The sequence below is a fragment of the Zingiber officinale genome, chromosome 7B (genome assembly GCF_018446385.1).
Source record: "Zingiber officinale cultivar Zhangliang chromosome 7B, Zo_v1.1, whole genome shotgun sequence".
NCBI classification, from domain to species: domain Eukaryota; kingdom Viridiplantae; phylum Streptophyta; class Magnoliopsida; order Zingiberales; family Zingiberaceae; genus Zingiber; species Zingiber officinale.
The window spans coordinates 114343735-114358917 of record NC_055999.1 but is presented as its reverse complement, the minus strand read 5'-3'; the positions used below and the strand labels follow the sequence as shown (position 1 = coordinate 114358917).

At 34.8% G+C, this 15183-nt stretch overlaps 1 protein-coding gene across 4 annotated transcripts; it reads right to left on the bottom strand.

The window, feature by feature from the left end:
- Positions 1-4523: 4523 nt before the first annotated feature.
- Positions 4524-13909, bottom strand: LOC122007004 (L-Ala-D/L-amino acid epimerase-like). 4 transcript variants are annotated; one of them, XR_006118821.1, is made up of 8 exons: positions 13295-13909; positions 8626-8736; positions 8327-8543; positions 7788-8121; positions 7615-7676; positions 7385-7457; positions 6589-6649; positions 4524-4670 (listed from the first exon to the last, which is right to left on the bottom strand). XR_006118821.1 is itself a non-coding variant. In XM_042562739.1 (7 exons), the coding sequence occupies exons 1-6, from the start codon at positions 13829-13831 to the stop codon at positions 7387-7389; spliced, it is 1332 nt and encodes a 443-aa protein (XP_042418673.1). In that variant the 5' UTR covers positions 13832-13908; the 3' UTR covers positions 6265-6649; positions 7385-7386. The 4 variants fall into 4 exon arrangements, 3 of the variants coding, with proteins under 3 accessions (XP_042418673.1, XP_042418674.1, XP_042418675.1); XM_042562739.1 differs by lacking the exon at positions 4524-4670 and having other exon boundaries at positions 6265-6649; positions 13295-13908; XM_042562740.1 differs by lacking the exons at positions 4524-4670; positions 6589-6649 and adding an exon at positions 6886-7203 and having other exon boundaries at positions 13295-13908.
- Between the last annotated feature and the right edge of the window lie 1274 nt (positions 13910-15183).

The window sequence follows — 15183 nt, the reverse complement described above, 5'->3', positions numbered from 1 at the left end:
TTTAAAATTTAAAATTTTAGAGTTCAAGATTTACTTGCATTCCACTCATAGTAGTGTTCATTTGTATTGTCACTATAAAATATCATTGGTAGACTAGGATCATTCCACCCTTAATCATTTGACTGTCGGTTATAAGTTGATCCTATGATTTACCTAGCATCTAATTATGAGTGTAATAATTTTTTATTACAATTGATGGATTGTGACCGCTTCTACATTAGTATCTTGTTGGTGTTCATTTTCATCGCCACCGAGAAAGCCAACTCTCATAGAAGCTTGTGGTTGCATGAAGACTGTCCCTAGGGCGTAGTACAGTTGGGAGTGCATAATCTTGTGATCGAGAGATCCAAGATTCAATCCTCGGGGTGTCACGGTCTGGGATTAACGTCTCTACCATGCACCTTCAACTGTGTACCTACATTTACCTCCCTTCATATTCGTGGGACCGGTTCTAGAGGGACCATTGATGTGACGATTTCACATTTTTTTATGGTTGCATGAAGACTATAACTTGACACTCTCACATGGTTTTTTAGTAATCATATCTCGCTTTTTGAACTAATTAATTTTGAAAGTAATTGATCCTGTCTCATAAAAAATTTTCATCGATCATCAAGGTAAATTAAAAAAGTACAGATAAATCATAACAGGCAGCCCAACATAACGAATGATTTGAACACAATAAATGTATGCTGTCCTGCGTAAGTTTCCTGCCCGTTCATCACAGTAGGAGGGACCTAACCTACTATCTATTAATTGATTTGATCCCGTCACAAAATTCATGTGAGAATGTGCAAGCACTTCCCACGATCATGCTTGAAGAGGGACTACAATATAAATTCTTTGTTTTGGAATACAATTTTATCCTCTAAAATTTATTTAATTTTTTTTTTAAAAATCTATAAAATCTATCACCCGCATTCCACCTCTATTGGATCATTTGCATCGTCACCGTGAAAGACCATTGTTGAAACTTATATTCACTACCGCTAAGAAAGCTTTACTCCTATAGGTGCTTGTCACTGGATGAAGACCCTAACCTGAAGCTAACGCATGCCCGCGCGTCGCAATTGGTACCTAGCCTACTCATCGCGGCATTGGAGATTTAGCTTGCTGCTTTCCACATCAAAGCTCTAGCTTGCATAATAGTTGATACCATCTCTAGCCGCGCTACTTGCAACCAACACTCCTCTCTGGATCTTCATTGTGCCCACAATCGCTCACCCATTCTTGTTGATCGCTTGTGCTCGTCATTGCATAAACTAAGCCTCTACCGTGTTGCACAATTCTACTCTTTACCATTGTTTAAGATTTATCTTTGTAGATTCAAATTGAGGAAATCTTTACTTGATGAATCTCACTATTTTCTTTATGTTTTATGATTTGGTGGGTCATGTTGTTCAATTGATCTGTTGATAATTGTGTGCTTGTAAAATATAGAAGTGTCTTTTGGATGCTTGATTTTATGATTTAATTTAGAAAGAAAGGCAAGTAGATCTTAAAGAAACCTTTGATATGATAGTTGAAGTATATTATGCTGGTGCAATCAGTTTTGATATTTAGGCACGGAGTTAAGTTAAGAATATATATTTGATAAACTTATGGAAAGTGTAAGGAGCGAATCACATAGAAAGAGAAAGTCATGAGATATCAAGATATCAATGGTGATAGAATGTCTGGCAGGAGGAAATCCTAACAAATCAAAAGTGATTAAAGGTAGATCCGCTACCTTAACGGCAAATCAAGAGTGATTAAATGTTTGGTAAGATGAAGTTAGGTAGATCAAGGGTGATCAATGTTAGGACCGGATGACTAGTTAGAGAGGGTGATGATTCCAATTTATAAGTGTGATTCTAAACTACTGTTGCTCTTAGTAGCAAGGTCACAAAAACAATTAGCACAATAAAATATACATAAAATCAATCACACTATAAGGATTTGCTAACACATTTGTTTAACATAGTTCGCCAGATCATAGGTTCTTACTCAGTCTATGATTCGTCAGTGGATAACTCTTAAAAAGTCACTATCTTCCTCCTCGATCCACTCTTGAAAGTGAAAAAAAAGCTTGTAGGAAAGCTTGGAGAATATAAGGCTTCTAATAGATATCAACAATCTCCATTTTGCCAACCTTGATGTCACCTAAAGCTCTCCTTTTACAACCTTTAAAACTTTGTTGTATGTGTGTGACGCCAAGCAGGATAGACGAGAAGGAGGAATTGAGGAGAAGATAATAATAAAATTCGAAAAAAAACTTTTTTTAAAAAAATTACCTAAATAGATATTTATATAAACTCTAGATCCTAAGACAAAAAAAATAATATATGGACTTCAATTCCTATTTTGGAGAAAAAAAATCTTTTCAGAACAAAAAATCTTTATAGAAATCGAAATTAACAAAACAATACACTAATATAGATAAACTCTAACCTATAAATACCAGAAATACCAAAACTACCATAAATACCATTAAAACAAAAATTATTAAAAATAATAAAAAGATCTTCGAAGGCTCGACAATGACCTAAACATTTGTTTTTTGAGTCCGAAACTTGACAGTAATGGGTTCCTCATCATAAATATAGATATTTGAATTAGGCACGCAAGACTACTGGCAAAGTTTTCAAATCAAAAGTTATAATCCTTTGATGTTTAAGGGGTCATAATGGATTGGTTCTGCATCAATATGTCTACCGTCCAGTAATTGACGAGTCTCCGACATCAATTGACTGCTCTATCATGATCCAACTATAGTACCACAATAATGACTCTTTTCTATTTTCCACATTATCAAGCAGTTGATTATTCACTTGCTATCAAATAATTGTCACCATCAGTCAATTGCCTAGTTAACAGTCTTAAATATAATCATTTTATTTTGGCTCCTTAGATTGAGTCAATTTCTCAATTCACATAAATCGACTACTCCAAACTACAAACCTAGTTTACCACAACTTTAGGGTTTTAGTTTATGAGTTGGATGCATGTTTCATCGCTAGTCGATTGGATTCCATACTATCGGATCAAATTACATAACTAGAGGGAGGGGTGAATAGTACTTTCAATTTTATCATCATTTTCGTCTCTACAATGTGTTAGCTTGCACAACAGAAATAAAATAAATAAACACAAAGAAAAGATAAAAACCAAAACTAATTTTATATGGTTCAGAATCCTCAATTCCTACTCCACAATTTATGATATGTTAGTGGATCAATCCCGATAAATATTGCTATATTTCTCCTCTTCAAATATCTTCCAAAGGTAGAGAAATCTATTACAAATTCATGTTCTTGCAGAAGCACACAGATACACAGAAATACAAGCAAATATGCAGTAGTAGAAGCAAATGAAATTACAAAAATGAAAGACTTTGTTTGGTTGGTTGCTTTTGTTGCTTTGATTTTGAATGCAGTAACATTCATCCTAGAACCTCCACGAACAGATCTTAAAATGTTTTTCACAAGGCCTTCGTGAAATACCTCTTTATAGGATTTTTGTTCATGATTTAATTTTGTCAATCAATCAATTATTTGTTGACCTCTAGTCAACGACTTGCTCATCAGTTAACTATATCTTCCTTCTAGTCAATTGCTGCACTGTAGCTAGTAGTAAATCGATCATTATCGAAGCTTTATCTGAATCCCATGACGTCAATAGATTCTTATTTTAACATCAATCGACAATCATAGTCAGACCACAAAACTATCTGTTTATTTTCATTTTGGCTTGAGTTGATTGCTCAATGACTCAACCATCAATCAACTACTCAAACTAAGAATCTGTCCAAACCACAACTTTATGGTCGACTACACCAAATATATTAGTCAATTGATCCATTAGTCGACTGTTACTCTATAACAGTCGATTGCTATAATCCCAAACTCAACCAAATAACATCTTCAAAGTTTCAAGTTCATCAATCAATTGCTCCTCTTCCCTAATCGGTTAATACTTTGATTCCAGTCACACCAAAGTTAGATCCATGTCATGTTGAGACTTCCTCGTTTGCCAGTACAAGTCAATCCTTACTAAGACTTCAACATTACCTTGTATCCTCCAACTTCTAGGATTTACCTTGCCTAGAGACTCTAGACCTCTGAGATTTTATTCATTTTTTAAGAAAGCTATTTTTATTTAATAGACTATGTAAAATTTTATGATTTTTCAAAAAGTATAGAATTATTTATGAATTTTAAGATTTGGATTATTGAGAATTTCAAAATACATTCAACTGAATCAAAAGAAACAAATAACTTTGAGTGTATTTCAATCAACGACCATAGTGTTGAAATACTGAAGTGTTTCAGATATGGTTGAAACATTACAATTACATATATATACCCCATCCACATTTATTCATTCTCGACCTTCCAATATATTTAGGTAAGTATTCAAAGGGTGATTGTTGGTGTAAATCAACATTATGTAATGGGAAAAAAAATGGTGTGATAATAAAGTCACTTTTGTAACTTTAAATACTTGACTTGGAAATTGATAAAGTTACTAAGTAGAAAAGTAATTTTAGAAAACACAATTCCTTTGTAACTATGGAGGAGTACAATTCAATTTTGGTTTCATGAAAAGTGGGAGATTACATTGAACACAAGATCACTTCAAGACTATAAGTAGGTATTGAAATTTAATCTTGAACCATCCAACGTTGAGTGCTGAAACAAAGAGAAAGAGAGAGCGTATTAGAGAGAATCAAGTGTAAGGCAGGTTTCTCATAAATACTCTTTCCTTTTGCCATTTCTCCTCTTGAGGTAGAAAAGGTATAATCCTTTTGTGATAGTGAGATTCTTCTACAGTTTGCCTGTGGTTTTTGCTTCAATTTGATTGAAGCTTTTCCGTGTAAATTTTTGGTGGTCATCGTTTTTCTTAGATCTCATTTCTACTTTTGCTAAAATTGTGTGCTTCAATACAATTGTTAACTATGTTGCAATAGTTATGTAAGTTGTATAGTTGAATTGTCATTTGTATTTTGCTTGTATGTCATCAACTATATGTGGTTATATAGTTGAAATTTTTTTTGTTTTTTATTCCAAATGGCACTTAGGCTACTTTTTAAGGGCTCAAACAAATAGCTTGGTGGGGGATTAGAACTTGAGTTTAAAACACTTGCAAAGAGGCATAGACTGAGATACTCATCTAGAATAGCAGTGAGGTTTACAATCTAGTTGAGCATGGCAGTTTAGGGTCTTGATAAGGGTGAAAATATAATATCAAAGAAGAGAAGGAAGAACAATGTTAACATAGTTTATCTTGCATTGCTTGTGCAATTTTGAAGGAACAGCTTATTGTATTTATAGGACCAAGGAGAAATTTTCATTGACAAAAATTTTAATCAAAAAGTATTCAACAAGTAAACAATTAAGTCCTCTCTGAAATATATGCTTGTTTCTCTTGTGGGAATAGTGAGAAATAAAGCCTATAGGTTTAAAAACCATCAAACTTGACTTTACCATGCATGGTTTTGTTTATTTTTCTTTGTTTTAATTTTACTGACTACAACTCTTCAAAGTTTATCATATGCTCTAATAATAAGATTATTATCACCTTTTTTGGTAGTGTTCTTAGACATTAACAAAAGATATCGAATGAAACATGAAACTATTCTGTAAGTAGAACTAAAGATGAGCTTTTAGCTAATAACATGATTGTGCAGATCTTAATATAATTGTTGAATCTTCAAAATTGTAGAAGTTTCACAAACTTTACACTTTCTACACTAAAAGGTAGTTGTTCATGCTTCATGTTCCTGAACTAGATGTGACCACTTCATCTAAATGTTCATGTTAATGTTTATGTTCATACTCAAAGTGCATGCATCTCTTTTAATGGGTATATAGTTGTTGTTAAGCCCTTAACAACAACTACCTTCAGCTGTTGAATGAAGAATGTCAAAGGAGAAGATTGTGATGCAAAGCACATTCTTCTATCATTAATGAAAAGAATTTTATCGATAATGGTATTGTTAATGAGAATATTATTACATTTTATCATTAGTAATGGAAGTAGTTTCTTGAATAAATATATTGTTATAAATGTTCATCATAATTGTTTGTCACTAAGATATTCTTGGTCACGCATAATAAATAAAAACATCACCGTTAATGTATTGACAAAACTTACCATGATTGTTAATAAAATTAACTACAGAATCCAAACCGAGAAAAGACAGCGATAAAATTAGTTAACAAAACCTTTTAAGTTTCAGTGACAATTTGTAAATGTTCCAAAAGACAAATGAACTAGGGCTGATTGTCTCAAATAAAAGAAATTTAAATCGAGATTAAACCAATAGACTTAAATAAGTTGTGATCATTTAATCTTGATTAGTTTTTTCTTTATATTTGAAAATTGTACTCTAAATTTCCAACTGAAACTTGTCATCACCATTTAATACTTTTTAGCATATGGATTAACAGATAACCAAAGGGAATGGCACCTTCGGCAACATTATTTCCTGAAGCATGAAAGATGATTAAACATGAAATTGTCTCACAAGGCAAACATGATCATTATGTGCAACTCAAAGACGAAACTCTTCGGTAACATCGGATAACATTCTTAGAAAATAGCTACCTGCAGTGATACAGCACCCATGACAAGAAGATAAATAATCAGGAAGGTTTACTGCTCGTCTCTGCAAAATTTGCATAGCAGCTAATAAATTTAAATTTTCTAACATTGATTTGTTAGGGGAAAGTGAAGAATCAATGATATAAAACATTAATGGATATTAATGGGCATCAATACCACTAGAATCATAAATAGATTAGTGGTAGAACAAGTAGATAAACCATTAAAGCAAAGCACTTTAATTGTTCAAGAGAAATAATCAGGGCAAAAGAAAATTGACATAGTTGAGATAAAAGCAACTGACAGGACCAAGAACTAGCATTAATCAAATGGAAACGTGAAGATAGACACATACTTCTCCGACAGATTACATGGATGCCTCTGTCAAACACAGAAAGTGTTCAAATTAGCCATACGGTTTGCAATAGTGTGTTTATCCCAAATGATCCCCACATCAACCATGGCGACATCTTTCTGTCAAATGTTTGAAGGTATTTGGTCATTTTATTTCTCTTTTAGCACTAATTTAAACACCCATGAGCCCGTTACTAGTCCTCTGTACTTAGCAATATGCCAGAAAAGGAGCAACTCCAGAAGGCTCTTATCAGTGAAGTTTTTCTGAAACCAAATAACTTGAGCAGTCTAGGATTTCTATAATTTGGCATATTAAAAGTCAGTCAAGTCCACAGGAAGCAAATTCATAAATTTGAGACTCACAGAAACTAATGGTAAATAACTGAAATAAGTTGAAAAGCACGATCACATATTATCTTTGTAATCAGATAAGAATAAAGCCCACCATCAGACATTGTCCCAATGAAGAAAACCACCTTGGCCACTTGAATTGTTGAACTTGTAGACAGGACCGGAAGCTAGAAAGAAAGAAAAAACAACTTGTAGAAGATCCATCTTTAAACAACTAAAGAAAACTAAGGACCTTTAAACAGTAAGACTAAGAAGAGGAACCAGGGGTCCCACTAACGAGGGAAATCCTAGAAATGCTTTAAGAAAATTTAAATGCATGTGTACCTTCATAACCTCCAATGACTGGATCTTCAGCAAGAAGGAGTGGTGTGTCAAGATCAATGAAACTGTAACACAGTAGGATTATGACCTTGAGAACATATAATAGAAGTGACGGCCAAATGATGGCTCTTTTTAACAAGTTAAAGTAGGATAGTTGGACAAATATTTAGGCATGCCTGAAGCAACCAAGGCCAGCAGCGAGATGACCAGCAAAACCCATTGCTAGCCTTGTTTCGACCATTCCACCAATCATAAGAGCGATGCCTGCTTCTCTAGCAATATTGATTATCTCAAGTGCACCAACAACACCAAGCTTAGCAAGTTTGACATTGATTACATGTGCTAGATTTCCCTGTATAATTTTATTAGCATCATTGACACTCTTGCAACTTTCGTCAGCAGCAATGGATACACCATATTTATCCTTTGCAACATGGCTAACAAGACGAAGACCTTCCCAATTATCTCTATGAACAGGTTGCTCAAATAGAATGGGAATGACACCCATAGCTGAAAGATAATAAAGATAGATCAACATAAGAGAACAAGATCCGAGCAACAAATTTTGTAGCTCACGTTAGAATAGGAATTTTTTAACTTGACATTTTTCGTTTGCCATATGACAAGTTAACTGGACATTATAACTAAAAAAATATTTTTATCTAAAATCATCCAAGAAATTTAGAGATGCACCATATTCTGCAGTAGAGACTACCATGAAGATTATCTAGAACTTCAATCGCTTGATGAGCTTTATACCCTTCATTTGCATCCAAAATAAATGAACATTCAGGATGAACTGATCTTATTGCTGTTAGAACTTCAATGTCCGAATTCAAATCTTTCCCTACTTTTAGTTTCAAAGTGCTGAACCCTTGTCTACAATACTTTGCAGCCAACTCAGCAGCTTCACTTGGAGATACAATTGGAATCTGAATATATATATAAAAAAAGAGATATTCTGAAGAGAGCAACAGTGTAGTACTACAATTTGCATTAGTAAGAGGGTTTAACTGTTATGTCTGTTGTAATAGAATTCGATGCTCCACCAAACAATCTCCAAAGAGGAATTCTGATACTGTTAGCAGCAGCATCAATCAGCGCCATCTCAACTCCAGCTCTTACCTAAATTCATACAAAAAATTACAATAATTACTGTTTTTAAAAAACAATCAGATATGAAGTTTCCAAAGTAAAAGGCCACAATACATGAAACCAAACCCAAAGACACAACTACCAGGCAGGGTACATAGCAGAATAAAGATGGATGAAGTAAGAAAACCAAAATTCAGAAGGTGGTAAAAGAAAGTGCAACCCATATGAGTTGATAATTTACAAACTCCATAAATAAACAATTAGCTGAAAGATGTGAAGTGCCTTAGTATGCACTATTAGAAAAAGTGACATGAACAAGAGATATATTAAACCATAGTATTCAAAATCCAATTAAGAAAGAACTAATGCATAGAAACTAGCCTTGGCGCAACAGTAAAGTTGTTGCTATGTGACCAAAAGGTCATGGGTTCGAATCCTGGAAATAGCCTCTTAAAGCAGGGTAAGGCTGCGTACAATGGATCCTTCCCCGGGATTCCGCATGGCGGGAGCTTCGTGCACCGGGCTGCTCTTTTTTTTTAATACATAGAAACTAGCTCTTCAAATATCAAAGAACAAAATGTCAAAAATGTTATCTAATTGAAGTGCTAGCAAATCCAATCTGTTTAAAGAAAGTATTATCTTTCTATGATGTAAAAAAAATTCAATAACCTTCTCCCAGTATAAGAAAACCAACACAAGTTTCATAAGTGCAGTCCAAAAGAAAGGACGAACAAAATTTAATTTGATCATAATAGCCTCAGAATAGGAACAACAATCGAAAACTAAAGCACAAATAAACGTCCGGGCGGCGCTCTAACCACTCATGGTGATGGTCTGCGCTTCCTAGATTTACACAATGGGAAACGTCCGTGGTGTTGGTTGTAGGCGTTTAGTGCAACTGCACACAAAGTTAAAAGTACACTGCAACGTGCAGTTTAGAAAACTTCCCACTTATCCCTTTATATAAAAGTCCAAGTAAAAGGACTTGGCTTCTTCTTGATGCTTGGCAAGAGAAGAACATTCTCTAGTAGAGGGATTTGGTTTGTGGAATGCAAGGGTTGTTCGAGGTAATCATCCTTTTGACAACAAGCGAAAGATTCATAAGGCATCGGCGATTGTAAGTGCTTAAACATTTTTTTATTGCAATTGATCATACAAATACTACACACGGGGCCGACCACCTCCAAGTGAATGAAAGGTAGAAATATCAAGACACCTAGGTTTTAACAATGGAAAACTAAGGTTTTTCATTGCCACAACAATAATAAAATATATATACTAGCCGGGACCCTTTTTTAAAAGCTCTAAAAGATATAAACAAAAGATTTAAATGATATAATGAACTAGTTCAACGAAACTCATTGCAGAGAGAAAAATAAATCACATAGAAAATGATCATGCAATGAACTTAAACCTTTTTGTGTGAAACTTAATTAAGAAAAATATACCAAATGAGTAAGTTCATTATAATAATCTAATTCCATATGTGTTTGCAATTAAAAGAATCATTTCAAAAATAACCATTTCATTGAAAGGTTACAACCCTTTTCTATTAGAATATATTTTATAAATAATTCCTTATTGTTTGCTTGAAGGTTCAATTTGACCATCTGTGCTGTGCCATGTCATGCCCATTGCAACCCAATTTGTGCTAGAGCCAAAGTCTTGCCCACCAGCACATGTGTGTGTGTTGGGCTCGAGATGAACTAAACGTTTGTGAACAATCTTGGAGTTCGATTCGGTAAGAGCTTGTCTATATTCACTCAATACACATAAGATCAATTAAATGAACAACTCATTAAACTAAACGAACAAGCTTGAACACATATGTGTTCAGTTCGTTAACGTTCGTCAACAATATTCGTGAACAACATTCATAAACAATGTTTGGGAACAACATTCGTGAACAATATTCAGAAACAATGTTCAGGAACATCGTTCATGAGACATGTTCATTAATAAAACTCTTATCAACATATTAAATAAATAAATAAATAAACTTTCAAACCAAATTTGAACAAGCTTAAGCTCATAAAAAAGGAAACTAAGCCAAACTTGAATAATTATTTTAACGGCTTGATTTATTTTAAGCTCAGTTTGGCTTAGCTTGGTTACCTTATCAAACACGTTTGAACACTACAGAGCTTGGCTCGTTTATAGCCTACCCACCTCCATGCATACTAATATCCATGGACTATGTGAAAGAAATATATAATACTAGTTTCTTTATAAAACCCCCATGTCTTCTCTTCTTCCATATGTGGGACTAAATAAAAATAAGAAAATGATTTTAATTGAAATCTCTCCTCAAATCTAACACTCACAAGATAAATAGTTAAGGAACAAGATGTTAGGATATTTTCCAACACATGCAGTTTTCCATATCAACCAAAGTGATATTCCAAAAAAGAAAATCTTGTGGGTGCAATCATGCCCCAAGTACTCGGGTGTTACCTTAGGTTTTGATGTTTGAGCACAGAGTTTAAGTTAGGTGTAACCCTATGATTTGATATACGTGTTTAAGTGTGCAGGAATAATAGGAATACACAGAGGTCGGAGAGCTCATTGTCTTAGTGTGACCAAGGCGGCACGCTCAATGGCTTGGAGGCCCGGAGAGATCAGATAAGGATCATCTGAGACATCAAAGAGCCCACAAAACAAGGAGTAGTGAAGTGGTGTTGGAGTAGCTCCGGAGCATTAACTTGGCACTGCCAGGCTGGCAACTCGATGGCTCAAGTCTCGTTGAGATTAGAGAAGGTAACATAAGATAGACCAAGGGGCTGTCAGACAAAGAACACCAAGGTAGTGAGGCCGATAATTAAGAGAAGCAGACTTCCAAGGCAAAGGCATGAAGGATGGTACGGAGAGGAGTCGTGGGCTCGAGTGCCTCCAAAGGACGTGGGGCTGAAGAAAAATAACTTTGAGGCAAAGTCAAGTTGTAATGGTAAGACTACTGAGATGAGTGTTGAGTGACCTGTATCCATGAGGACGAAGGTAGAACTCAACACAGGCGAACTCGACCTTAGATGGTCATCGTTGGGGTTATTAGCCGACTAGCATTGAAGATCAATTCACTGGTGATTGAAAAATTCAATATCCCAAATAGATTCAAGGTTTAGGATTTAGGGTTTATCAACTAACTAGGGCAATCGACTCGATCAATGGAGCAAGAAAACAGAATGGATTTGTTTGTGGCTGAGTTGATTGAACAGTCAATTGATGGCACCAGTCAATTGGTGGTCATGTGGAAAGTAGAAAAGAGTCGTTGTTGCATGATAACGGTCGGATCGCGAGGACTAGTCAACTGATGAATAATGAGCAGTCGATTGTTGGGCGATAGGCAATCTTGCAATAGGATTCCGAAGACTATAAAAGGAGGGCTCTAGGGTGGCTTTTATGTTGGTGAAATAAAGTTAGTTAAACCCTATTAGAAGCCTTGTAATCCCTATGCTCCTCTCTTTTGTAATCCTTGTATTCCTTGAGCATTATAAGAGATTTCTCCACCTCCGATAGTTGACCAAGAAGGAGAAAGTATAGTGGCTTTCTAGTAGTGATCCACAGATCATAGGTCGTAGAATAGGAGTTTGGGAAGTTGTGAACCACGTTAAATAAACATGTTTGTAATTGTGGTAAATGTGATTGTTTATGTTGTGTTTTCCATTGCTAATGTTTTGATTGCGATCTTGCTATCAACGGCAAGAACAGTCTAGAATCACACTTGTAGGTGTTCAATCGTTATTCATCCCCCTCTAGCTCGGCCATCTGATCCAAAATTCTACAAATAGACATACTATCCAAGTTATGCTAACTATCTATCTACTACCTTAGCAAACCTATCTCATTGCCAATTTTTTTGTCTTCAAGTCACAAATAATTCTAGAAATAATAACTACCCTCTGTTTAGGTGCCATAAGCACTTTTGATCTTTTATGACTAGTGATGTGATCATTGAAATGTTGTTGGAAGTCAGACACTATCCTTGCATTCCAAGAAGCTAGGAATACAGAAAGGCGAAGAAAAAGATCAAATAAAGACGCACAAGCACAAGCATATATGGCTGCACACAGAGAGTTATCATATCAACGCTGAACTTATATTACATCACCACACGACCCCCATGCGGCTTGGGAGAGCTCATCAGAGAGCTTCATCCTTATATGCTTCAGATTGTGAAGAGTTGATCGGACAAATTTTCCAACAATTTTAAATTAAGCGCTAAGCAAGTAAAAATAGGAATAACAACGCTGAGAAAAATTGGCTCCTTAGAACATGTGATCTGACAAATAAAGAACAAATTCGTGGGAATGTGTCAAGCCTGGGAACAGCTAAGCGCGCTTTGTACAGAGATTGTATAATTGGTGAAACAAGATGACGGTAAGTAGATCTGCATCATACTCTATCCAGTCGTGGTCAACTCCAATCCAATCTTCTTACCTAAATGTGATTTTGACTAAGAAGCACAATGTATTCATGTCTCAACGAATAAAAGAGAATTCGATCGTTAATTCCGAACAAAAATTAGCTTTGAACAGAACAGCCAGCGAAACAGATCGATCAAACAGCAAAAGAAGTTACTTTCCACACTCACCGAAGCGAAGTCGTGACCCGGAAGCAAGCGGCCGACCTCGGAAAGCACATCTCCGAGCGTCATCGGCAAGCTGTGAACGAGGGCGGAGCAGGCCGTGGCGGCAACTGCTAGCGCATCAGACTGATTCTTCTCTGTGACCGAGGGTAGCACGGGGACCTCTCCCCATCCGACACTGCCATTTCGGAGCTCCACTCGGACGGCAACATTTGTAACGCGGTCGAGGCGAGAGGAGGCGATAGTGAAGGGGCGAGCGAGGGGGACGTCAAGGGCCCGACCCTCGGCGCTAGCGACATTGACAGTGAGGGTCTCCTTGAGGCTGTTAAATCCGAACGATATGGGAGTGGCCGGCTGCTGCTTGGTCGGGGAAGGGCCGGTAGAGGTGTTGGCGCAGCAGAAGAAGAGGAAGTCCCGACGAGCTGGATGCCGACAGGGGAGAGACCTCCAGCTGCGGCAGAGCGGCCGAGTGGAGGGGAGAAGGTCGCAAGAGAGAGAGGTTGGGGCGGGAGAGAGGAGAGCAGCAGAGCGGAGTGGTTCCATGGCAAGGGCAGCCAGATCTCTAAGTCTGAGGTGTGAAAGCGGATGATGAGGCACCTCCCTCGTATTATTTTCAAGATCCCAAATTGTTGCTATTTCTTTCTTCTAAACAAAAATAGACATGAATTCGTTACATTTATTTTTTCTTAAAAATCCAGGGGTTTTTTTTTAACCGACTAATGGTCACATATAAATTTTTCATTCGCGGATAAATTAATGTGAACTTTAATTATGAAAGAGAACTCTAGAAATAATATTACAATAATAAATTTAATATATTTTTTAACACGTAAAATAATAGTTCAAGATTATGGAGAGATAATTAGAAAATAAATAAATAAATAAAAGAGCACTTTTTGAATCTAGGTAGTAAAAGAATACTCCTCTTCTAATATTTATTTAAAAAATAATTTATTCATAATTAATCCCTAAAATCTCTTTTGTTTCTTTAATTTAGAGTAGTTTTAATTAACATTTTAAAGTAATTTCAACTATTGATTAAAGTTGCATGACGTAATTGTGGACACAATTTTAATTAAAGTTGCTCTAAGAAAATATACAAAATTACTGAAAAAGGATTTTAGTTTGACCAAAGGCTAATTACTTGTAAATCCCAACAAACGAATCATCTTTATAAAAATTAATTTAATATATCATACTTGATGTTAGTAAAAAAAAAATCAATAAAAATATGCTTTCTAATGTTACTAGCTCAAGATATTTATAAAAGTTTCTCTGCTTATAGTATTATTAATTTTAAGATATAAGATTAAAGAGACTCTAAATTTCTAATTAATTATTAATAAGAAAAATTCTCAATAATATGCCATAACTGAATCTCAAATTTTAGATCATTAATTTATTAATGAGAAAAATTCTAATAAGACTACGCATCTGAGTCTTAAATTCTAAATCATTGATTAATTAATGAGAAAATTTTCTAATTTTTCTAATAATACACCGCAGTTGAATTTTGAACTCTAAATTACTAATTGATGCATCTGTGAAAATTATTAATAAATTTTAAAATTATTTTTACTGTAAATAGAAAAAAGACATTAATGTAATTTTACTTTTAACCTTCACTACAGTTAATAAAGAGTCTAGATTTTTAATAAAATAGTAAAGTATTCCACTTAGAAATATAATATTTGAATGGTATGGGTAACTTTAATTATAATTATATAAATAATTTTGATCAAAATTATTAATTCAACTTTAATCAAAATTAGTAAAAGTTGCTCTTTAATAATATAATTTTGGTCAATTATATTCAAAGATGGTGTAGCTTTAATTGAATATCAAAGTATAGATGAAATACTAGAGCGGATATTATAAATAATTAGAGGTGTGTT

What these genes read in the sequence shown, in the direction of transcription:
- LOC122007004 (XM_042562741.1), bottom strand. Translation starts at nt 13,831, where the DNA reads ATGGAACCACTCCGCTCTGCTGCTCTCCTCTCTCCCGCCCCAACCTCT. An exon ending in CGGGTCACGACTTCGCTTCG is followed by an intron (nt 8,737 to 13,294) that starts GTGAGTGTGGAA and finishes GTATGAATTTAG; the next exon opens with GTAAGAGCTGGAGTTGAGAT. An exon ending in CTATTACAACAGACATAACA is followed by an intron (nt 8,544 to 8,625) that starts GTTAAACCCTCT and finishes ATATATATTCAG; the next exon opens with ATTCCAATTGTATCTCCAAG.